The following is a 25,616-nucleotide window of genomic DNA, read 5'->3' as shown; positions in this document are numbered from 1 at the left end:
CAGCCCCTAGCCAGCTTCCCTCCCCCCCCCCCAGCTCAGCTCCACAGCCCCCAAGCCCCACTTATCTCCGGCAAGAAGAGCAAGCCTGAAGCAGCCTCTGGTAAGTGTGAGTGTTGGGCCCTTCCCTTCCCCCTTCCCTTCACCTCCAGCAGGGTTGAAGGTTTCCCCACCCCTTTTGCAAACAGCTCTTGTAGGCTGGAACTCAGCCAGCCTGCAGAGCTCTTTGCAAAAGAGGGGAAATCAATGGGTTTCTCTTCTAAAAGGGAAAAATCCATGTTTTCTCTGACAAAAATGGAAAATCCGTGGTTTTCTCTGTTTTTCCATGGGAAACAGAAAACCAGGATCCCTGGTGATCAGTAGAGGGAGCAGTTGGGGCTAGCAAACCCTGGCTGCAGCCCCCCAGGAGTAGAGGGGGCAGAGGAGGGAATAAATTTCCTCCCTGCCCCCTTTGTCTTGGGGGGCCATGCCTGCTGGCATCTGGCTATGCCCCTGCAGCAGTGAGGGGAGAGTGCCAGGCAGACCCTGGCTCAGGTCCATGCTGCTGGGACAGGGAGGGGAGAATTAAACCCCCTCCCTGGCCAGTTCACTTGAGGCTACTGCTGGGGTTGGCCAAGCCCTCCCCCCACCCCAGTTTCCCTGCAGCCAAGGGCATGCTCTAGCCTCCACCCCCCCCCCCCCCCCCCAGCTTCTGGCCTGAGTCACTGCAGGCATGTGTCTGCATTTCCCAAGTCAAAAGTGAATGTCTATTTACTTGCAAATTGGTTCAATCTATGCCAGTTATACTAACCTGCAAAGACTGAATCAAGTCAGGCTCCAGATTTTTGAATATCTGTCCCTAGCCTTACAGTCTGTAGTCCAAGTGGTCCCAAGTAAACTTTCCAACAGTAAAGCAAATATAAACCAGTGCGCTATACCCCCTTGTTTCTGTAGCAAGCAGAAAACCTAAACAAATGCTCTAAGACTGTGTCATTTTCCTGGCCTCCATTCTTCTCATCAGGGCTGAGACCTCCACAGTCCAGAGATGGGATTTTAAAGGGGGATTTTCCAGAAGAACCCAAAGGTATTAGCTGCCATATGGCTAAGGCTACAGTACTTAGAAGCTACTGGCCTCAAAAATATCAAAATTACCTATTTCATTGCTATTCACTTTAGCAGAAGGTATGGGAAGCTGGATTGAGTGAAACCCATGTGGAATTATTTGGGTTTTAATGCAGGGGGAAGAAAGAAGGAAATGCAAGAAATCTGGGAAAGAGGGAGAGAGAAAAGTAAAGGACAAGAAATAGCTACTGTGCTTCAGATGTGTTTTCCCACTGTGCAATGATGTGACAGGGAGGTATTTAAAGATTAGAAAAGAACAAAGTTTAGCTAATTGCATAAGGATCACATCTGCTTCTTTATGAAAACTTCCTATTGATACAAGAACCTGTGGATTGTTGTCCCAAGATCTTTAACTGCAGTACACACTTTAAAAAAAATATATTTTAATCTCTCCATAAAATATCTGGCATCCTTGATTTAAATCTGGAGAGACAGTGCATCAGCAGAACAACTTAGTTGAATGTCTTCATGCTTTTTACATTAAATAGCTTAAAGATCTGGTATTTAAAACAAACAAACAAGCAAGAAAATAAGAGAGCCCAGATTCTGTCCCTCCAGAAGTAACAGCTGGAAAATGCACTATCAACCAAGTCGCAGAGTTTGTTTCTTCACAGAATACTCTCCATGTTCTTTTTAATAAGCACAAGAATTTAGATAGATGGAGTGGAAGACCAGTCACAGTACGTCCACACAACATGAACTTTCATAGGACTTAACCTGAAGATCCATAAGAAATAAGTAAATAGGAAATCTCAGAAATAAAAATAAACATGAAATATTACAACCAGGTCTGTCTCAAGAGTAAACAGAAATAACAACAGTAATGGTAATAACAATAATAGTACTTAATCATTTCAGTTTATTTTACCTTACACATAGGCTTTGGATGCTGGAAAAATATAATGATTTAATTCACTTCGGTTTCTTTGATGACCCTGTATTGACAGGATTCCTACAAATCCATCTCAAGACTTAATACACAGATTGCAATTTAAATCACTACATTTTTTTCTGATGGTCTTGTCCTACCTCATAAATATCCTTTCATGTCTGTTATACTTCCAATATAGCTCAAGTCCTGTTGCCTTTGAAGTTAATCAGAGTTTAACTACCAACTTCAAAGACTATCAACTTGCAGCCGTAAGTTCGGGTGGCCAGCAAAGCAACACTTAAGAGTTCGTCTCAGAATGAGTTTAGCCTGCCTGTGTCTCAAAGGACTAATATCATTGAGCCCTTGGGAACTTGCATGCACAAAAGCATGCCAAGATAAAAGAGCAGGAATCTAGGAAAGAGAAGATCTTCAACCATAAACCTTTATCACACTTCCTCAGCATTAGCTTGAGGACACCTGTTAAGGCAAGGAGTTGGTAACAGAATGATATTTATAATCATTCAGTGAAGGAGCGCAGATAAGACTTACTCCATCATTGATGCCTCTTTGGTCTCCAGAATATGGTCAGTCAGAATCCAAGGCATTGACATTTCAATAGGGAACTGGATTCTTCTGCCCATGGTCAACTCTAAGAAGAACTCTCTGAACCACAACTGGGACAGGTCACAGCACTGCTGCAGAGTTTCTTTCAGAATAAAATGACACAATATTATTATATTTCTCATATGAAAGACATTTGTAAAATGATAAAACTGCGATGCTGATGATGCAATGTTGAAACTAAGAAGCGGGTGAGGTACTAGGGTAAGCCAAATGCACAGATCAAATTCAAATGTAAAGCCAGTGAGGTTTTTAAATAGCTCTCAACGTACAAATACACCCAGAGTGAGCCACTAACACCCCCAAGTGTTTTACTACAGAAAATATTGCCATTGTGGGCCAGCGGCAAAACTACATGATGCCCCTGCAACTAGACAAATGATTTTATTCCCAACCCACTCAGAGTGCTTTAAAAACAGGGCCTTCAGTTCATGGTATGACGGTCAGAAAAGGAAGGCAAGATTGTATTGTAACAATCATCACCATTTCAACCATCAGATTAAGCAGCAGGATTTACTTGCCCTTTTGGCCTTCACTGATTAGGAGAGCAGGGAACAAGACACAACCAAGGGAGGGACTGGAACTTGGAAGAACTCCAAGGGCACCCTATCAAGGAGGTCAAAAGAGTTCTTCTGCATCTCCATGAAAAGTACACAAAATAGGCAATATTTGCAAAAGGCTAGAGGACCAAACCAAAGACGAACATCTTTCTAAGCAACCACAGTGCTGTTTATGGAAAGCATTAGTACTACAGTTAGCAAGCCTCCCTCCTCTGAGAGCCAGCAGATCCACTAACAAAATAAAGATGCAAGACAATACAACATGGTGATGACAAAGACTAGATACATTCAGTGTCAGTAGGTGAATCCACAAGGATAATATGTTTCCGATTACAAGTGACTGAACACAGAGGGGGCTATTAAACTGATACTAAATTTAGTATGATTTGATTACTCTCCCCTAGAAAAAAAAATAATTTCTTGAATTTTGGCTATTTATACTGGCTTGATGCTTATGTCCCTTATATAAAAAAGAGGCAACAGTAAAAAAAAACACCCATTAACACACAAACAAACACAACATTAAGCACAACACATATGGCCAGGCAAAACTCGGCTGAACACTTCCTTTGTAAGGTTTCAAAGTTCTGACAGGCCAATGTTTTATGTGGACAAAGAAACATTCCTTGGTTTAGGCAATCGGAAACATTTTCCAGGTTGTGTTAAAAGGTGTTAGGACATGCTAGGCTGGACACTGATCATCTACATATCTTACCACTGAAATTTATCAAATGAGTGTAGAAGAAAGACTCGCGATGAAATTTTTCTATGTCCAATATGGTGGGCCCCTCAAGGCTACTTCTCAAGGTTTTCTTGGAACCACTTTTGTCAGCAATGAGGGACTCTAACATAGTTCTCACCATGTAAAGCTGTATCATTAAAGGAAAAATACGTGGCGGAGGGGGGGAAAAAAAAAAAAGGAAAATACACACGGTACATTAGTCAAGTAACACTGAGAAATACTAATCAGAAAGTGACTGCTCCACTGTAAACTGAAACCATCGGGACAAAAGCAGTGCCTTTCTCCTAAAGGAGAAAGGAAACTGTTATAGTCCAACCCAATTCAAAGGTCTAACCAAGTTACAGGGGTCTCCAGTAATATGTAGAAATAGACAATTTGCAGTGGAACAGTTCACACACCACAAAATTAAAATAATAAGCAATGTCTTACCACCAAAGTTTAAAAGAGGTGGATAGATGTAGGACTGCCTCAGAAACTTGTTTGCCACATGCAATAGCTTTTCCATTCCCAGAGACTTGAGCTGCTTCAACAGCTCAGCAGAGTTTAAGGACTCTGTCATAGTGCGAACCATGTAGAGCTAAAAACCAACAGACAGGGAGAGGCAGGGGAGAGAGAATCCGTTAATAAAAAACACGTGAGTAAATAAGGAAAGGGAAACAGAAGCAGAGAAAAATGTGCATTAGTATGTTAAAAATTAAAAGCAATATAGTAAGCATGGTGAGGGAAACATTCGCTTCTTAAGTAAGTAGGCATGTATTTTCATATGGCCAAGTCATTTTGTGAGCATCATATCTGAAGCTCATTAAAAGCCAATGAAAAAGACTTCCATTGATTTTTAATAAATATTGAATCTGGACCTAGTTGATTACCTTCTTTATCAAGTATTTTACTAATATTTCTCAGTGCAATTAATACAGCACATTATTAATGTGAAATTGCATAAAATTGACATAGCTGTCATCTAATAGTTAATATAAACTGTTTCCCTCTTCAGCCAAAAAAAGGTTTAGGTTCAAGAATAGACAAAGGACAGAAGAAAGTATTTTAAATCAGCTTGCAACAGACAGTTAAACAAAGTCCTTAAACATAAATGAAAGTAAGAGAAAAAACATTGGTGGCAATATATGAAACCAAATTATTATTAGAACAAACAGGTTGATCTGATTAAACAAAATTGTCACCAAAACACCTTTCAGAACGTTTTTTTTCTAAACCCATTTCATCATCCATAAATAATACTGAAGTATTACCTACATAGGATGTTAGGAATTACTATGGCTTTATTTATAGATCACAACTCCCCTCATTTTACCTGCCAAAAAGTTCAGAGTTCAATCAACTATAAGTGTGCAACCAGAAAAAACAACATTCTCAAAACAGAGAAAAAGGAATCCCATACAGACAGCAAGAAGAGGCAAGTTTCTACACATGGGGCTTTAGTGTTTCCTGCAGAGAATATTTGAAAATACTGCTTAAGATTAGGGAGGGCAAACATGAGATCAGTTTAAAGGGGAATTTCCATAGACCATAAGGCAAAGACTACAAAATTAAGGGATAAAGGTAGAAACAAAAGTAATCCAAGTGTACAATATCAATCAGACAAAGCACAAGGATAGAAGGGAAAAAATATAGCACGTCCTATAGATTGGGACCCACCCAATTCGTAAAGTTGCCAACCCTCCTGGATTGGCCGGGAGTCTACCAGAATCAGCACTGATGTCCCGGTGACTATTGAAAGCAACCTGGGAGATTGATATTGTGAATGGGTTGAACAGTACAATTAATGACATTACACCATGCTGGGGGGAAAAAAAAATCTCCCAGAAAAGCTTCAGCCAGAGTTGGCAACCCTGCCAATTTGCAATTTTGCAGAAATCAGGCATTGTCCGTACAATAAAATAAAATAAAAATAAAAAACAATTAAAAATAAAAATAAAATTGCTGGCTCCCAGTGGGGAGCTGGGACAAAGGTGAACAGCCAAGATGGCAGCCGCCCCTACCCCTTGCCGCTGATTGGATGAAGAGACTACCCATCGCACGGCTCCACCCGTGTTGGCCAATCAGCGGTGAAGGGTAGGGCTGCATGACAAGCAGCCCTCTTGGCCAATTAGCAGTGAGAGTTGGGGCCACCATGAAAATAGCGGCTGGCCCCACAAACTGCGTGTGAAATCGGATGCCTGCCTCCTGGATTTTGGTAGGTCCCGACCTACAGATTGACTGGATTTAAAGAAAACAATGACAATTTAGTCTGGAAGGAAAGGAAACAAGCTGAGAAAGAATTCAGTCAACTCTAAAAAGGAAAAAAAAAAAGGTTTTGAAACCTAAGAGGCATAGATTTAATGTATGAGCATTTCTCTGAAATAAGCTAAACTTATGGAAGCATAACACCTTGGGAAAGAGTTACCAGAGAAGAAAATAGCTACAGCACCCTAGAAAGAGAATTTGGCATAATCCAAAATTTATAATGCTTTAAACTGCTTTATATTTAGATATGGATAAAACTGAAATTTTGGAACAATCTAAAATCCATTCCAGATTTGGAAAAGGCTCAACAGTTAAAAAACAAAAACAAAACAAAAAACAATACATGTTACCATGACCCAAGCACCATAACCACCACAGAGAAAAAACAGGGAAATACCTGGGTACTAGAGGGTCCAACTGCTCGCCTTGGGACTTTGATGTCGAAACCACTTTTGGGGTCTTTTTCTCCTCTTAACGCTGGGTCATTAAATGGCTCATGTCCTGCTTCCCAGTCACAAACTGTCTTTCTAATGGCCTGAAGAACACTAAAAACACAATCCAAAATACTTTAGTATTCAGAAAAATATAAATGCAAGCTTCACAACCACATGAGATTAGATCTCCAAAAGGGGCTATATTTTAGCAAATATTCTTCCAAGTGATACTTCAAGAGTACCGTATTTAATCAAGTACAATACGAGGTATCCGCCTCCACCTCCCCCATCCCTTCCCTCACAATCAGCATGGGGAAAAAAGCCCCTCAATTATATTTGCATACAAGGACACCGTATTAAATATATTGTTTATCATTAAACTGATGCCAAAAGCAGTATATGATCAGTAATGGAAACCAACTATTAAGCTGATTAAATGCAGCCAACACTAGGTGTGTGCACTAATTGTATGTGTGGACACATGAATAAACTCTGGAGCTTATTGCTCCATAGTTTTGTGCTCCCAGGCACACCATTTGAACATGTGCCTGGGAGCAACAAATTTCGGAGCAATTAGCTCCCAGGTTTATTCACGCACAGAACATGGAGCCTGGTCAGAGAAGCCGACTAGGCTGGCAGGGGACCCTGGGAGTCAGCCTGTCAGCCTAGGGCTTCTCCAACCAAGCTCAATATGCTGCAGAGGGACTGGCTGGGATACAAGGGTACTTCAGCACAGGGCTAGCTGGCAGGAAACCCCAGCACTGAAGCACCCTCATGCCCCAGCCAGCCGGTCAGTGTCGCATGTGTGCCGCTGCACACGAAAAAGCTCCGCAATAGGATAGCACTTGTATTGACACACAATACCCTGCTGCAGAATTTATTCCTTTCGTGTGCCCTAATAGAGCCACAGGTGTAGATGCCGAGACATTTATTGCACAGTTAATTGGTCAACTGCACAGTAAATGTCCCGTATAGGTGCGTCCGCTCAGCACGACTATAAAACACATGACCTATGCTGGGCAGACATGCTTATGGATAAGTTAGTGCAGCCCAGCTGAATAAGATGTATGCCAGTGCCCACTGACCACTGCTCCCCCACCCAACACTGGGTCATTCAAGTCATAATGAGCCACTATATTTTATACATTTTTACTTCACTCCCTCTTCATTCCCACAGCTGAGCTGTGCCATTCTTTTCCATTTCCAATTATTCCTGTTTCTTCACCAACCTCAAATGTCTGGCAAACACCACCAAATGGAGCCCCAACCTTCACCAAGAATCCCTGTTGCCCTCTCCTTCAGCCTGTTGCATATGATTAGTGTGGCCCCGCCCTCCATGAGGTGGAGCCAGACCCAGGTTGTCCTGAGCCTCATCTCCATATACATTTTTGGAGGATCCCAGGACTCATAACAGAAACGCCTGGTTCCAATCATGAGCGGAGCATAATTATCACATGGATCCTCTGTGGTATCTGGAGTACACATACATACTGAGAAATGATGAGCTGTAGGGTCACCACGACTGGAAATGCTGTTGGGACCCAACCCAACTATATGGTAAGTTGTGAGTCTCTTGGTTTTTGACTAATATCATGCATAGTAGGTGCATCTACACATGTGTTTTACTGTGGAGTAGACTAATTATCTCTGCAGTAAAGCATCACCATCTACACATGCATCGGTATTAAGGCTCAGTAAATTCATTAGCTCCACCATAAGATAGTACTGTCCACAGCAGTACTAACTTACAGCAGAGTAATTAGTTGTGCTGAAACACATGTGTAGATTGTGATGGGCTGGATGGGGCATGAGGGTGCTGAAGGGCTGGGGCTGCCTGCTAACTGCCCCCCACTTTAGCACCCACATGCCCCAGGCACTCCCTCCACCACCTGACACCACCACCCACAGCCCGGGGCTCACCCCTATACTCCTGCCAGCCTGGCACTACTCTGCCCTGGCTCAAAGTGCTGCTATCCTGGACACATGTGTAGCTGCTCTGCCTAGGAGCAGTGTACTCTGGCATAAACTGTGCCAGAATTTATTTCTTCACCTCAGCTGCATATGTACATGCACCCAGTTTGTATTATGTATACCCAGGTACAAATGTGCTGCTTAAAACTGTGTTTCTAGAGTACCTGTGCTAAAACTTGCAGCAATTTTAAAAAAGGTAAACTGCATTAGTTCCAGATGAACTAAGTCTATGGGTACTATGTGCAAATTGCTGCAGCTGTGTTTATTTCAAGGTCAGTGTTTTCAGATTTCCTCCTCAGGTTTGTGCTCAGGGAGAGCAGGTTCTGACAGTAAGGAAGGGGTGAAGGGGCTGCAGGGGGAAGAAGTTGGGAGGGGCAGAGGGCAAAGGGGCTACCTAATGCCCCAGGTTTATTTTCTCTGCTGTAGCAGTGGAAGAAATACAAATTCAAGGCATACCTCCAATGACTGATTAGATTCTATACCTGGAAAACAAATCTGTAAATTTTCCATATACAGTCTAATTACTGAGGGGTCATCTTCTATTCAGGATTGTCTTTATTCAAGTAAATGCAATATTTAGCTTTTGTCACCGATAGCTAACTTTGGCAATATACAGAGATAAATAATTTAGGGCATCATAATCCACTAACATGGAGGCAAACATAAAACAGCATTCAATGGCATTTACCATTGGATAAAGCAGGCCTGAGGAATAAACAGATAATATTGGAGAAAGCTCCTGTTTTCAAATATTTTAGTAAGGATTACAGTAAGTTAATGATATATTTTAAATTGTCAAAATCCAAAGAGAACAAGAGTATTTTGGAATGTAATGAGCATTTTAAAAAAACAAAACAAAAACCCCCACATGTGAAGGGTTGGAAATACAACCCTCCAAATCCAAAAAGTTCATCAGTCCTAACACCATGAATACTATGTATTGAAATGGACTGCAATCACTTGTTACAAGACTTCTAAACATTGCGTAGAATACAGAGTGATCAAATAAACGTCACCACCCACATTCAAACATATAGGAAAACATTGCTTTCAGGGCTCAAGAAAAACATTCTTGCATACCTAGAAGATCTCAGCCGGCACATTAAATATATTTATTTCATTTATTTAAAAAAGCCACCACAACACAGAGTAAAACAACCTATTTGCAAACCTACAGATTTGGAATAATTGGAAGGTTTCTACCATGCCTTGTATTTTTTGTGGAAAATGGAAGAATTTGGCATTAACGTGACCAACCAGTCAACAGCGTTCACCTACAAGCTCCTTCAGCAACAGGGTAAATCAAAAAGTACGGGTCACGAGTCAACACAACAGTTGGATGCATTAAAACAAGGTCAGGAATGGAACTAATGGCTTCCAGGGAAAAGAAGACTGGGTAAGTGGTGAGTAAGGTCAGCAGGCTAAGGCATCATAAAAAGCTGAGGAATAAGTTTACAACAGGATGCCATTTGGGCTGGGGAGCAGAGGACAATACTGAAGTGCTAAGGACAGAGTGAACTACTAGAAAATGAAGTACTGAAGTCATCAGTGAGGCTGCCACCAGTCTCTCTAAAATAAAAAGGAAAGACGCTGAAAACAATTAGTGGTATTGGTAGCATTATACTTCATTACCTCTTCTGGTTGTCCAACTTTAAATTAGCAGTCAGCAATGTTCCCTCTAAGGTCTAGCGGTCCGTGAGCATGCTGTGAGCGCACCGCTTCAGTCCGTTCCCAAATTGGTCCCACCTCCCCCTTCCAGCGTGCGCAGCTTCGGTCTGCCCCGCAATTGGTTCCCCCTCCTTGTGGCCAGTAGGTAGGTGTGAGCAGGTCCCCCGTTGTTGCGCAGCATGATTTTTTTTTTTTGTGCATGGCCACACATGCGCGCAGCTTAGAGGGAACACTGGCAGTCAGCACCTTACACTAAAATACTCCAAAAAACCCTGGCTTGGGATATGAAAACTAAAGTTTAGATAGGTGAAAGTTAACACTAAGCAATTTTTAAATAGCAGAATATGTGGGGAAAAAAAATAGATGGTGGATGAGAACGTGTCATTACCTCTGAATGACATTTTTCTTCTTTTTGATGGCCTGTCTTAATGGTTCTCTAAGTGTGACTTGGGAGAAGTCCTGAAGAGCAGCATAAATGGTATGGCGGATCGCATGGTTAAAGACACTTTCCATCCTGCCCATCAGCACCTGAAGGCCTTTAATCATAGCAATAACCTGGAAGGAAAAAATACATTACATTACATTATGTATCCATGCATGTGTATGTGCAAACACACTTCTCCTTCAAAACAAAAAAAATACAATCTGATGAAAGCGAATGGAAAAGTCCAGATCGCAATGAAATAAACAGATTTCTTTTACCTCGACCAAAGCAAATTTCTCCTCACTGGTATAATTGTATCGTGTTGCTCTTTCATACTCTTCCGCATTGTCAGGGCAATCTTTATTTGAGTATTTGTCAGTTGGATGCACTAGCTTCCATGAATACTGCAACGCACATAGGTAAACAAAGCAAGATATGAAAAAAATGAACTGAAAAAGATATGCAACAAAAATCCCACACAATTACCATTATTTAAAAGCAGATATTATTTTAAGCAGACTTTCATCACTCTTAGGGGGACTTCAAAAGGTAAAAAGAATGCCACATTACTTTAATATCCTACATTAAGTTCTAAGACAACTTTCTGACAGAAGTTACGTGGCAAAATTAATACTTTCCAGAAGATCTATTGGACAGATTCCTCCAGACTACAGCTTTTATGTACCTGCAGCCTGTTTAGGTTTAAGGTTTGGTACAGGATATATGGTGTTAAGGCATGAGTGCCAGAGATGCAGAAGGGGTAACTGCAGCATCCTCTTTCAATTGCTCCCTTATATTATTTAAACAAGGTGTTGGCCAAGTCAAAGGTGCAGATTTTCTAGCTGTTTCCCTAAGTGAAATCTGCTTTCAAGACAAGTTGTTAAAATGATGAAGAACAGATGCAACTAAATCATCACACTTCCTTATCTTGTCTCTCCTTCTCCTTTTCTTTAAAGCAGGGGCCAGGGATTTTACAAGCTGCAAGCCAGAACAGCCCAGCTCCGGTCCAATGCAGGCCAGGTGGCTTCAGCAGACTGGAGCTGTGCCCACACTATTGCTGCTTCCCCACCCTTCCCTTGACTCCCTGGCTGCAGTGCAGGCACAACTTCCAGGCAGTAGGTTGCTGAACCAGGAGCAGGTAGCTGCAAACTACATCTGTGCTGCTGCCTCTTTCTGCTCCCTTTCCTCCCAATGCCACCCCCCCCTCCCCGCCAGAAAGAACCCGCTCCAGCACAGCTCCCTACCGCCTGGAAGCAATGCCTATGCCACAGCACAGGGACGGGGAAAGAAGTGGCACTGATGTGGCCCATCTCCAAGCAAAGCCCCCAGTACTGGCACATGTCTGAAATCACCTGGCCTGAGTTGGACTGGAGCTGGGAGGGTGGGGAGAAAGAGCAGCAGTAGCACAGGTACACCTGAAAACTGCCCAGCCCTAGCACAGTTCTTTGCTGCCTAGTTCTAGCACAGGCATTGGCAAAGCCCCACAGCTCTGCAGGCCAGATGCAATGGGGCCGTACGTTGCTGACCCCTGCTTTAAAGTGCTTTTCTCCTTTATTATCTCTGTTTATTGGCCTCTGAAGCTAATGGGAGCCTTTCCATCCATTTTTGTGGGCTTGAGATGAAGCCACCTTTGCTTTCACTTATTCACCAAAAATATCTAAACGCAACGGTTTGGCTTTCCTTGCATCACGTGTCATCTGCTGTCTAATTTTGGGAAGTGCGCCGGTAATCCAGTCTATGACATATGAGTTAAAGTTGCACTCTAGGAAAAATAAACAGTGCTTTAAAACCACAAAACATGTGTTTAAAAGCAAAATAAAAAACAGCTGCCTATGACGCAAAGGAGATCACCAGATCTTAAACTCAATGCCATCCACCGAAAGACTACTGGACCTTTGCCACTTGATCAGCACAAGTGTTACCAACATCATGAGAGAACACCACTTGGGTCCACCCAGATCCTATTCTATCTTTGTGGCATCTCAGGCACCTAAAAGCTGCATAAATTACACTCAAGTAGCTAAGCATGACCCCAGTTCCACCTTGTGCAACAGCCAGAATTTGGCTAAGACAGCCGCAATTCTTACAAGTCCCCATCTTGGCCTGAAACATCCCCATGACATCTGGACTTCACTTACTGCATGGGCTCAGAGGCAATCCAGTACAACCACCTGGTCATATCCTCCTGCCACCATGACAAGGGGTAGGTAAAATACAGCCCCTGGAGCGATTTTGCCGAGCCCAAAGTGGGTCCCTTGGCCCTGCCTGCCTAGGCACAGGGGCAGCCTGGGCCATGGTGCATACAGCTGGTCCCACCCTGCCTGCATGCTCCTGAACAGCCTCCATGGAGACTGGCCCTGGTCTCAGCCCTGGACACAATGCCATCACCAGGGCTCGCACTGCACTGCTTCACGCATTACATCCCAAGCCGAGCCAGCAGGGCTGGAGGCTGCTACCCTGCACAAGCATCCCAGGGTGAGCGACAGGCTGGCATGGCACAGAGGAGCCACAGCACTGCCTGACTCCCCTGGCCCAGGCCCAGTCCTGGCCACCACTTCCAAGTGAGTGGCAGGTTGAGCACTGCCACCATCCCAAGCAATGTGGAGTCACCACCAAGTCCACCCCCACAAACCCCCACCTGCGAGCCATGCGCCCCAGGCCAGGGGAGGGGATGGGCAAGGGGAGAGGTGAGGAAGGCTATGTTCCCCACACTTGGCAGGCTCAGTGGTGACATGCAGCTGTCCCCTGCCTGTCTCCCTTGCCATGGGTGCTGCAGCCCCCTAGTAATGGCTAGCAGCAGCTTCCAGCTCTACCCCAGTCCCATGCTATCACCGCCACAAGATCCCAGCTTTGAACGTAGCACATGGCCACGCAGGGAGCCACAGAGTGCATGGTCAGGTAGGGAGCTACATCCCAGGCTGAGACTGCAAGGCAGTGACAGCGCAGGGCTAAGCCAAAGCAGAGCTGCAATCCACTCCCTGCATGACCCTGCCCAGGGAACCTGCACCTGTCACAGGAGTGTGTAGGCAGTGGATCACAGCTCTGACCCAGCCCTGGTCCCACACTGTCACCACCCTGTGATCCTGGCATTGCCCACCTGTCCCACTCCTGAACACCACTGCCAGGGGCCCAATCGCGTATAGAGAGTTTTGGTGAGCTGTTGCAGGGGAGGGCGCTGACCCAGCCCACAACAGCTCAAAACGGCCTATGTGGTCCTCAGACCCAAATACTTGCCCAACCCTGAGTTAGCTGCACAGGCAAGCATCCTCTCCAAGTGTGTAGGATCCCTCTTCTCTTGGTGGATCAGATTGAGCTGGAACCAGATTTGACAAAAGTGCATAAGGCAGCCGCTAAAGTTATCAGTAGGAAGAGCTGCAGGGGTATGAGCACCTGCCTGAGTAGAACAGGATTCTCCTCTCTTGGTGTGCATGCCTGCCTGCTGCCCTCTGCCAGAATAGGAACTCTACACAGCAGCAGGGTGGGACAGGACCAGACTTCCCATCGAGAGAATGTACTCAAGATGTATGGGGAATGGACTCTAAAGGCCTTAGAGGTATTTGAAATGAGACAATTTTGGGGTGAATCGGCTTTGGACACTTAAAAAGTAAAGGTAAGATCTGAGCCCACATCTTGCCCAGTTAAAAACAAGGGTCCACAAAACAAAAGGAGAAGAATGAGCACAAAGATATTTAAAGTGAAGTGTACACCACTGAACCTTGTTGTGCAATCTGCTCTCCCTAAAGCTCCCTCTTGCCAATTTTGCTGCCCAGGAAACATACCACTTCCATAACATGCGCACTCCACTGAGATAGGAGCTGCAGCCCCTGGAGGGAAAGATCAAATAGTTTCCGATACTCTGCATCTGTTTTCTGAGCTTCTTGACGTCCAGATCCAGTTACCACCTGGGACAAAGTTAAATAAATGCAAGCTTTAAACATATGATGTAGCACTTAGTTTTAGAAATAAAAAAGAAAATGCTGTTTACACACAATGCAACAATTCCAGCCCTTTTTAAATCCCAGATACAAACTTAGCTATATATTTACAATAGCCAGAGACAGAGCACTAGTATTTTATCGTGCCCAAATACCGCTGTAGACCAAATCAATAAGTAAGGCCTCATATCTATCTATCTTATTGAGAGGAAAAATGAAAAATATGTCTTTTTGAACACTGGTCTCTTGACACTTTTATTCATTATGTCAGCATTGTATATATGCATAGCAAGTGCCACCTGAAGAATGCCTTCCATATGAAAGCATCCCAACAATGCAACTTGACCCCAACATTAACTTTATCCCAACGATGCAACGGTCCAATAAAAGATACCACCTCCCAAAATCCTTGCCTCTAAGTTATACAAATTCACCATGAAAGGCAGGACTGTGACCATAGTTCACGCCTAGAAACTTGCACATAAACATGAAAAAACAGCAGCCCAGCCTTCTACACAACTTTCCTTGATGCAGCTGGTTAAATAACAGAGTGCACTGATATGCTCTGAAACTTACCCACATCTCTTACCTCTAACTGTAACAACCATTCATTACTTAAGTACTGTTTGCACAGAACAGGGATATGGTCACATACCTCGTTATTGCTGTAACGAGCCAGCTCTGAAATAAAGCGCATATGGTCCTCTCTGATCTGGATCATCTGCTCACAGATATTATACTGGGGGCTGCTGCTGGAAGAAGTGCATGTCCATCTATTTCAAGTGGGGAGAAAAAAAAACACAACATATGAATTTTGATGTTTATGAAGGGATACAGATACCAGAACTGATATAAAGTCCACTACAAAGCAGAAAACGTTGTTGGCCATTTAGTTCTTCATTATCTTTTTTAGGAGTTGTGTTAAGGTCTCTTGCTCACCCTAGGTCAGAAGAATTAGAAATTGGATGCCCTCCTGAGCCCATACAATTCTCTTTAAATGTAAAGACTGATGCTGATCCATACACAAAGCCCTTCTTCCTCTTTATGGAAGCACAGGACACAAGAGCTACCCGTCACAACTGCCTTAAAGTACCTTTCTTTACACCCTAGAACCTATCAGATACTGTATGTTTCTGAAAGTACTGCATACTTTCCTAAAAAAGGTGATAACAAGGACACAAAGGACATGCTACTAGTACCAAGAGTGCCAAGTTAAACAATACACAATGAAAGAAAGACCCCAAGCTTATGCCTTAGTATCTCCATCCAACTGTTGCTTTTTGTCTTATCAGATACATGCAAGTTGCACAGCTTTTTTGCAAGAATTAAAATGCAAAGCACTATATTTAAAATGATTCATAACTACATGGGAGGGAAGGTCTTAGGACGAGCACAGAGATGCTCACAACCAAAAATACAATGGTGAAAATTCGTGTGCCAGTTGCATCTTCCAACCATGGTGTTTTAGTGCACACTCATTGACAATCTTTCGAAGAAGGAACGCAGACTAAACGGCTGCTCCAAATATACTGGACACATGCCTATTGCCCTGCACTAGAGCTCACCTTAATACAATCCTTCATTTCTTTTAAAGAAAAGTTACACATTTAAAGGAAAGAAAGAAAAATTGATTAGTGTAAGGTGAAAGTTTAAATATTCTAGCACTAAATTTACTTCTCCCAGCCCAACAGGATAGAACAGAACTGACAGAAATGAGCGGTAATGATCCAAGGACGGGCTCGATTATTTGTGCATGGCATGAAAATAATGGCCGTTTCTAAGCAGTTCCTATGGTTATAGTTGCAATTTAAAATAGCTCAGTACTAAAAATAACACTCCCAGCCAACAAAGTATCCAGATTATCACCACATGGCTGCTAAAGCAGCCAAAGGACAAGTCCTCAGTTGCCAGAGACCCACTGACTTTAATTGGACTTCATGACAATATCACATAAGACTCTGTCCCTTCTCCATCCACAGTGTTTGACTGCGTTCCTACCTGGATTTGTTTTCCTCATAATGGGCACTGGTCTTAATGTATCTTGCCAGTTCAATCTGCATGTCACCAAACAGTGGGACCACTTGCAGCTGCTGTACTCAAGGAAGAAAACAGATAAGTTTTAAAAACTAAAATAAATCTTTTTAATATTTGCATTTATGAACTTATTTGGTTTCAGATGACCAGTAATGTGGCTTTTCTTAAGAGACAGCCAGAACTTAGAATTTAGCTTAGTCAGACGATAAAAATAGCACATAGATTTTAAATGATAGCACTTAATTACCACTGATTTGGCTGAAAAGTAATACTGTATAGTTCAAAAGTTAGAAAAAGTCGCCTTTAAATATAAAAGTTAGAATGTTTAAACTGTAAAAGAGTTACTTTTCTAACCAACCTTAAAAAACTTGTCTATCTTGGTCAAGTTTATCCTTTTCTTTGCATCTAGTTTATAGATGTTGCTAACACTTCCATCCATCAGGTACAATCCAAAACCCATTACCTGAAAACAGAATAAACCATATATTTTTTCAGTGCAAGACAAAGTCATAAGGAATAATTTAGTGTTAATTTACATAAAAACACATTACTGGTTAAATAAACACTCATAAGAAAAAACAAGGCACTTCCAGTGGAAAATGAACCTCATGAATACACATTTAATTTTTTGGGCTATACTTTTAGTATTGGCCTGATAAATATGAGAGAGAACAGTTTCACTGCATAAAGGTCAGGCATATTAATTTAGATGGGATAAAGGTTTGGTTTCATGGGTTTTTTTTCATTTGTCTGTTTCTAGATAGGTATTTGAATTACTATTATTAAAATGATGGATATAGATCGTTACATAACAGCAGCTTAGGTCAAACATTGTCAAGCTGTTACTTTTTATAAACCTTAGGTTTATACATAGAAAAAATCTGATTCATGCTAGAAAAAATTAAGTTTAATCCCAGAATCAAATTGACTATAATTCTACACTTGCAACACATCTCAGTACTGGAAAAGTCTGAAGTAAGTGTGCCGCCTGTAGCACCGTACAACACTGTTAACAACCTACTGGGTAGAAGATGTACATTCTGCAGTTCACACTTGGTGCCACCATATTTTACCTTTTACCTGACAAATGGGACGTCCATGCCCGCTACGCAACAGGGAAGTCCGGGTGAGGGTGATCCCCTGCCCTCCATTAGTGCTGACTTCGTGAAGGAACATCTTGAGAAGCTGGATACCTTCAAGTCAGCCGGCCCTGACAATCTTCACCCCAGGGTACTCAAGGAGCTGGCGAGCATCATAGCCCAGCCTCTATCTTTGAAAACTCTTGGCGCTCTGGTGTAGTGCCCGAAGACTGGAAGAAGGCCAATGTGGTGCCTATCTTCAAGAAAGGGAGGAAAGTGGATCCGGCTAACTATAGGCCCATTGGCCTGACTTCTATCCCGGGGAAGATCTTTAATAAAAGTTTATTAAAGAGGCCATCCTTAATGGACTGGCCGATGCCAACATCTTAAGGGATAGCCAGCACGGGTTTGTTGCGGGTAGGTCTTGCTTGACCAATCTCATTTCCTTCTACGACCAGGTGACCTATCACCTGGACAAGGGAGATGAGATTGATGTCATATATCTTGACTTCAAAAAAGCCTTCTATCTTCCCATGATCGCCTCTTGGAGAAACTGGCCAATTGTCACTTTGGGTCCTCCGCGATCCACTGGCTGGAAAACTGGCTCCGGGGTCGGACCCAGAGAGTAGTAATTGATGGAAGTCACTCATCATGGTGTCCTGTGACCAGTGGGGTCCCCCAAGGCTCTGTCCTTGGACCCATACTGTTCAACATCTTCATTAATGATGTGGACACTGGAGTCAGAAGCGGACTGGCCAAGTTCGCCGATGACACTAAACTTTGGGGCAAAGCATCCACACCAGAAGACAGGTGGGCAATCCAGGCTGACCTGGACAGGCTCAGCAAGTGGGCGGACGAGAATCTGATGGTGTTCAACGCCGATAAATGCAAGGTTCTCCACCTTGGGAAGAAAAACCCGCAGCATCCTTATAGGCTCAGCAGTGCTATGTTGGCTAGCACTATGGAAGAAAGAGACTTGGGGGTCATCATTGACCACAAGATGAACATGAGCCTGCAATGTGATGCTGCGGCTAGTAAAGCCGCAGCATCACATGGACGAGGGAGTGAAATGTACTCTGTCCAAGTTTGCAGATGACACAAAGCTATGGGGAGAAGTGGACACGCCGGAGGGCAGGGAACAGCTGCAAGCAGACCTGGACAGGTTGGACAAGTGGGCAGAAAACAACAGAATGCAGTTCAACAAGGAGAAATGCAAAGTGCTGCACCTAGAGAGGAAAAATGTCCAGCACACCTACAGCCTAGGGAATGACCTGCTGGGTGGCACGGAAGTGGAGTCCTAGTGGACTCCAAGATGAACATGAGTCAGCAGTGTGACGAAGCCATCAGAAAAGCCAATGGCACTTTATCGTGCATCAGTAGATACATGACGAATAGGTCCAAGGAGGTGATACTTCCTCTCTATCGGGCACTGGTCAGACCACAGCTGGAGTACTGCGTGCAATTCTGGGCCCCGCACTTCAAGACGGATGAGGATAACCTGGAGAGGGTCCAGAGAAGGGCCACTCGTATGGTTAAGGGCCTGCAGACCAAGCCCTACGAGGAAAGACTAGAGAAACTGGACCTTTTCAGCCTCCACAAGAGAAGGTTGAGAGGTGACCTTGTGGCTGCCTATAAGTTCATCACGGGGGCAAAGAAGGGAATTGGTGAGTATTTATTCACCAAGGCGCCCCCGGGGGTTACAAGAAATAATGGCCACAAGCTAGCAGAGAGTAGATTTAGACTGGACATTAGGAAGAACTTCACAGTTCGAGTGGCCAAGGTCTGGAACGGGCTCCCAAGGGAGGTGGTGCTCTCCCCTACCCTGGGGGTCTTCAAGAGGAGGTTAGATGAGCATCTAGCTGGGGTCATCTAGACCCAGCACTCTTTCCTGCTTATGCAGGGGGTCGGACTCGATGATCTATTGAGGTCCCTTCCGACCCTAACATCTATGAACCTATGAACCTATGAAAGCGACCAAAACGCTGGCTTGCATCCATAGATGCTTCTCAAGCAAATCCCAGGACGTCATTCTCCCCTTGTACTCGACCTTGGTGAGGCCACAGCTGGAGTACTGTGTCCAGTTTTGGGCTCCACAATTCAAAAAGGATGTGGAGAAGCTTGAGAGAGTGCAGAGAAGAGCCACGCACATGATCAGAGGTCAGGGAAGCAGACCCTACGACGACAGGCTGAGAGCCCTGGGGCTCTTTAGCTTGGAAAAGCGCAGGCTCAGGGGTGATCTGATGGCCACCTATAAGTTTATCAGGGGTGACCACCAGTATCTGGGGGAACGTTTGTTCACCAGAGCGCCCCAAGGGATGACGACTAGGTCGAATGGTCATAAACTACTACAAGACCATTTCAGGCTGGACATAAGGAAGAATTTCTTTACTGTCAAAGCCCCCAAGGTCTGGAACAGCCTGCCACCAGAGGTGGTTCAAGCGCCTACACTGAACACCTTCAAGAGCAAACTGGATGCTTATCTTGCTGGGATCTTGTGACCCCAGCTGACTTCCTGCCATTTGGGCAGGGGGCTGGACTCGATGATCTTCCGAGGTCCCTTCCAGCCCTAACGTCTATGAAATCTATGAAATGTATAACTCCATAAGAATTCAACACCCAGAATCCTTCAAAAGAACTTGCCGTAACTGAAGGCATTTTAAGATCTATTTCACGCCTTTAACCTTTACACTGTCACTTATTAAGAGGCGTGAAGCTGAAATGGCTATACTTAAATAAGCACATTTCACATTTTCCTCTTATCCAGCATTATACAATACATGCATATTCCAAAATTACTAAATCTAGCAATTATTCATTATTTTTAAGCTATCTAACCCTGGGAAATTTCAATATACAGATCCTCCTCCACAAGGCTCTTATGCAAGCACGCCACCCATCTAAAAATAAAATGTATTGGTTCCATTGGGGCTTTGTTACATTTCACATAAATATTTTCTTACCAAGGCTGCAGTTCAATTAGATAATCTTCAAACTGTGCAAAATACAACTAATTAGATACTTTCTAAAAAGACTACCAGCATGTTGTACATGAGAGAAAAGACGACAAAGGAGATAGCACTATTACACACACGTATTACCAGATTAATCATTTTAAGTTACCTGGTTCTGGGAAAATAATAAAAATATAAAAAAGAAAGGATTGCATGAAGTGAATTCACCAGCATCTGTGCTCTTGCCCCCACATTACTGTTAAACCTTACAATATATTTTAAGAGCGCTTACTTTTAGAAGCATGTGTTTCTCATTGGGTGTTAGATACATTTTATTTTCATAGTAGTCCACACACAAATTCACAATATCTGCAAGCAGCTCTTCATACCCAGCAATCACTTCAAGCTGTTGCTGTAAAGACTAGAAGGAAAAATAAGAATATTTATCCTACTCGTTATTCCTTAGCAAGATTAACAATCCAACATTGAAAACATATAAAATAACAAATGTATATTTTTAAAAGACTGTTAAAACTCACTTGTGTTATCTTGTTGTGATTAGCAAGGAACATGGAAAGGTTCTGAGATTCCTGGATGGACTGAGGATCAGCCATTTTACGCAGAAACTGCGCAGCACTGGTCAATTAAAAGAAATATTTAATTTTTTTTTTTTTTAAATCACATACAATTCCATCCATTCCTGACAGAAACTGCATATGTTAGTCTCTCTTTTTACACCAGGGATAGGCAATGTTTTTTGGCCAGAGTGCAGAAAAAACTACAATGTCTATCTTGGAAGGTGCCAGAGTGCCAGCATGCCAGAAAAACAAAACAGGGTGCCGGCAGGGTCAGGGGGGTGTACATGGCAGGATGCACTGCATATTAGTATATTTAATAATCATAAATGTTGCCTTTGTTGTGCTGTATTCCTTTTTTTGTCAAGCAAGTTGCAATGAAAGCAAGAGAAAAAAAAAGACAAATAAGGGAGAGAGAGAGAGACAGACAGACAGACACACTACATGCACACCCAGAACAGACACATGCACACAAACATCCGCAACCAGACATGTGTGCGCACACAAACACAGAGAACCAGACAGTCAGACAAGCACACAGAACCAGATGCTGGGCTCAGAGCCTGGTCTGCCTGCAGCAGAGCTTGCAGCCACCCAGCCGCCTGCTGGGAGCAGCCCAGGCTTCGTGGCTGGCAGCAGCTGCCTAGAGCCCAAGCTGGCAGTGGTGTGCCGAGCAAAATGGCTTCATGTGCCATGCTCAGCACACATGCCAGAGGTTGCTGACCCCTGCTCTACATATTCACTGCTTTAAGATCACTCATGAGTACTAGATACTGCCACACTTATTTTGCTGCAACTTTTCAAAAACAGGAGATTCAACACAGGTTGATATTGTGCAAAAACTGCACTGTTTTTGAAACTATCAAAAATTGGTTTCATAAGGATGAACTGATAAGGCCCCTTACCAATGCACAACACCCTCCCCTTACGAAGGATGATGGTAACTAAATCCATGAACAGTGCAACCATGGGTCTTTACTAGCCATGACTGTTGTTTTCAACTCTCTGCTTACAGTCCAAAACACCCCCCCCAGAGCTAGCACTCCAGTAAAGAGTTGTTCCAGATGGACACCTGGAGTGCAGTGATACTATGCCAGGTTACACCAGCTGATGATCAAATCTCAAGGACACATTCTGTTCCCTTGGAACACTGCTCTGGAAAACAAATTATTCTGAAACCAAAGGACAACTAAAAGGAGAATTCCTCATAGGACAACAGAAATTCAGCTGAGCAGAAGCAGCATGAATCAAACAAGCCATTTATTACCTTAATCATGATCATTATGAACCACCTGCCACTTACTTCCCAGTTGTTGCAAGTGCTGTGTGTTTAAGGGAAAGACTCTCTGCCTCCTACATTTGCCATAACACACAACTTGCAAATGTAATACGCTGTAGTTTGAGTCTGTTTTGGGTTCATCACCAATGTTCTAGCCTTCTCGCCTCCTGCTCTGTCTACAGTAGCTGGGGACAGCAAAGCCAGACAGCCTTATAGGCTACTGAATTAATGGTGACTAACAAAGAGATCAAGATTGCATGTTAAAAAACAGGAGTATCATACTTGGGCAGAAGGATAAAAAAGTCTTTCATACTAAAAAGAAAAAATGTATCAAAAAATTAATGCATAAAAGAGACAGACTGGCAGTTTGCATGCCTGGAGAACAAAGCTGTTTTGGTAGAACAAGCATAAATAAAATGGTTTTGCTCACAAAGATGTACCTTCAGGTAGGTCACCCTTTTGTTTCAGTGTTATCTTACCTATATTTAAAAATGCTTCCAAATAATACGAGTTCATTACATAAAAAGAGCCACTACTGCCATCTAGTGCGGGTTCAGTGTTAAAGTAAGAGTTTGCTGTCAATGCATCTCACCGCTTGTAGGCAGAGTGGTCGTTCTTCACGCTGCATTTCATATTTTTCAGCTCATCCAGTACCGCAAACATGTTGATGAATTTGCCCAGTGTGATGAGATATGCTTCGGACACAAAGTCTTTCCTCCTCTCTGCATGACATAAACGTCTCACCTCTCCACAGAACCGCTCAATTGCATTTCTCTAGCAGAAGGAATGAAGGGAAAATTCCAACTTTCAGTGAAGAAACAGCTTCAGTAGGAAATTTCATTGTGTTATCTAAATATTCTTGTCTTTTCCTTCTCCTCCTTCCATATAAAGCTCTTTAAAATGCCTTGTATGAAGAGTGTGGGCACCTAACTCGTGGTATACATTGCATCCCAGAGGCAGGTGCCTAAAAGTGGCAATGCTCAAATAAGTCTCTGTCAATTTAGCTGAAAGTTTTTAAGTGAAACATAGGGACAACTCACCCCTCTTTGTAAGTCACATACTTATTTCTATCACTGACTTACAGTAATACAATCTGAGCCAAGCCACATAAAATAGAGCACAACAAGATCAAATATTTTCTTCTCTTAATAATCATGGTTTCAACTTTCTTTTACCTGAAAGTACATAAAATTCATCAGTTTTGTGACCTCTGGCTCCAGAACTTCCACGGTTTTCTCATATATTTCTACTCTGTTAGGCTGTTCATTGCATTTGACCTAAAGACAATCAAATAAATGGTTACTGAACAGTCCCTCCAAGCTGAAACTCCAGCAAAAATTCAGATCCAGAATGACACGTCTAACTAAAAAAAATGTATGTATGGTAATGCTATTTATCCATATTTAGATCCAAATTGTTCTTTTTAGTATCTCAGTCCTGTTTTTCAGGGAATACTATTTTCCAAATATAAACGTGCCTAGAAGAAATCCAGCTGGATTCTTACACGGCCTCCATCGTTGCAGGCTCTGGGCACCTCATCGACAGTAACTAATTTAACTCCCAACCATCTCTGAAATAGTATTTTCCGTATTTTACAAGCTGGGGAATCAAAGCACAGAGATTCAGCAACTTCCCAGTCACAGGAAAAAGAGGCAAAACTGAAAACTATTTTGTTTGCTGGAAGGTGGATATACTCTCGCTGAACTTAATTGTGGGTCTGTGAAAATAACCCTGGTAAACACTAGGGCTTAAACAAATGTCTTGAAGATGAGATGAAATGAATAAGCCCTGGAGTTTAAACCAATAGCTATCCAGGCCTAGAAAAATAATGCAAAGGGATTTCCTGGGTCTTAAATATAATCTGCTTTTTCAAACCCCTATAATCCATATGATAATCTGATGGTTTCACATGTATTACACTTGTGTCAGCATACAATATTTTTTGTTAGAAATTTTGTAAATCAAAGACTATTAAAAGGAATCACTATTTTGTTGCTTTTCCAGTTCCTCTCAACTCTTAAAAGTTCACATGTTAAAAGCCACTCAAGTCGTAACTATGGACTCGTGGTATCTATGGGTATTTTTTTTTTAATTAAATATAAACGCATATCTATAAAATACAGGGAGCCTCAAATACCTAGGAAAAAAATCACCAACTACACCTTCCCTATTTTATGTTTTTTGATCAGAACTTTTTAAATCTCTCCTTAACATTATCAAGTTACTAGTCACGTACAGTTTGAATTCAAGCTATAGATGCTGCTTTGCATTATCTTCTTTTATTTGCTATTAAATGAAATAGAAGGCTTTGATCTCAAATAAACTATTATCCTTCCAGAGCATGTAGTTTTTGTGCTATTCCCGAAGTTGGCAGAGAGAATAATGCACAGTAAAAAGAAATGCTTCCCAGGTTCCCTCACCAAACCACAGAAGAGAAGGTGTCATAGTACTGCCAGCTTTGTGGGCTTAGGAGCAAGGACTCATTCAAGTTCTTTGCTAAAGCTGCTGACCCATACAGTCACAGGGGAGAGAGGGAGGTCCAAGTTAGGCAGGGTGACACTTGAATTTTGTTTTTTTACCTGAGGAATGGCTCTTGAGCAACTTCTCCATGTATACAGCATGACAGCATACTCTTGGCCCTCTTCCAGCATTTCATTCTACAGTAAAGAAAAACATTCAACATGTGAGGAGCCACAGCACAGAAGAGATTAATTCTTCATTAAATCTTCCCCCATATCCTGCACAAAACCAACCTATTTTTCTTACTAGAATACATGCGTACTAAGCCACACACGATGTATTTTAAATGGTACGTCACCTTAGCAGCACGTTAAAATTGCCAGTCCTTACTAAAGCAAATAGTGCAAGCAGGTTTCTATTTAAAAGCTCAACTCAACACGATTCATAATTTACCCCAAAAAAATTACTTCAGCTGTTCAAACCAACCTCTAAAAATCCTTCTATTCTTAATCATCTCTCTCAACAGTACTCTACTACATGTGAATTGAGATGCACAGAATCATCTTCACTATTTCTAATGGATGGAAATACTTTCACCATTTTAATGCAATGAGTATGTTACTATAATATGGTCAGCAAACTTGGCTCGTGACAAAGACAAACATGAAAT

At 42.6% G+C, this 25,616-nt stretch overlaps 1 protein-coding gene across 2 annotated transcripts in view; it reads right to left on the bottom strand.

Moving 5' to 3' along the window:
- Positions 1-25,616, bottom strand: part of CYFIP1 (cytoplasmic FMR1 interacting protein 1) — a 136,268-nt gene that overhangs the window by 72,428 nt on the left and 38,224 nt on the right. The window contains exons 4-17 of one of the 2 annotated variants that reach the window (XM_019485122.2): positions 25,066-25,143; positions 23,662-23,763; positions 23,079-23,260; positions 21,172-21,268; positions 20,925-21,053; positions 16,961-17,065; positions 16,567-16,658; positions 15,224-15,341; positions 14,413-14,535; positions 10,912-11,037; positions 10,598-10,764; positions 6,534-6,681; positions 4,322-4,469; positions 2,519-2,675 (exon numbers count right to left, since the gene is read on the bottom strand). In XM_019485122.2, coding sequence (XP_019340667.1) covers positions 2,519-2,675; positions 4,322-4,469; positions 6,534-6,681; positions 10,598-10,764; positions 10,912-11,037; positions 14,413-14,535; positions 15,224-15,341; positions 16,567-16,658; positions 16,961-17,065; positions 20,925-21,053; positions 21,172-21,268; positions 23,079-23,260; positions 23,662-23,763; positions 25,066-25,143 — 1,772 coding nt within the window. Of the gene's footprint in view, positions 1-2,518; positions 2,676-3,865; positions 4,020-4,321; positions 4,470-6,533; positions 6,682-10,597; positions 10,765-10,911; positions 11,038-14,412; positions 14,536-15,223; positions 15,342-16,566; positions 16,659-16,960; positions 17,066-20,924; positions 21,054-21,171; positions 21,269-23,078; positions 23,261-23,661; positions 23,764-25,065; positions 25,144-25,616 lie in introns of both variants that reach the window. The other variant, XM_006276205.4, reaches the window with a different exon arrangement.

This window comes from Alligator mississippiensis, chromosome 1, assembly GCF_030867095.1.
Source record: "Alligator mississippiensis isolate rAllMis1 chromosome 1, rAllMis1, whole genome shotgun sequence".
Classification (NCBI taxonomy): domain Eukaryota; kingdom Metazoa; phylum Chordata; order Crocodylia; family Alligatoridae; genus Alligator; species Alligator mississippiensis.
Note: the sequence above shows the minus strand (reverse complement) of the source record. Positions and strands in the feature narration are given on the sequence as shown.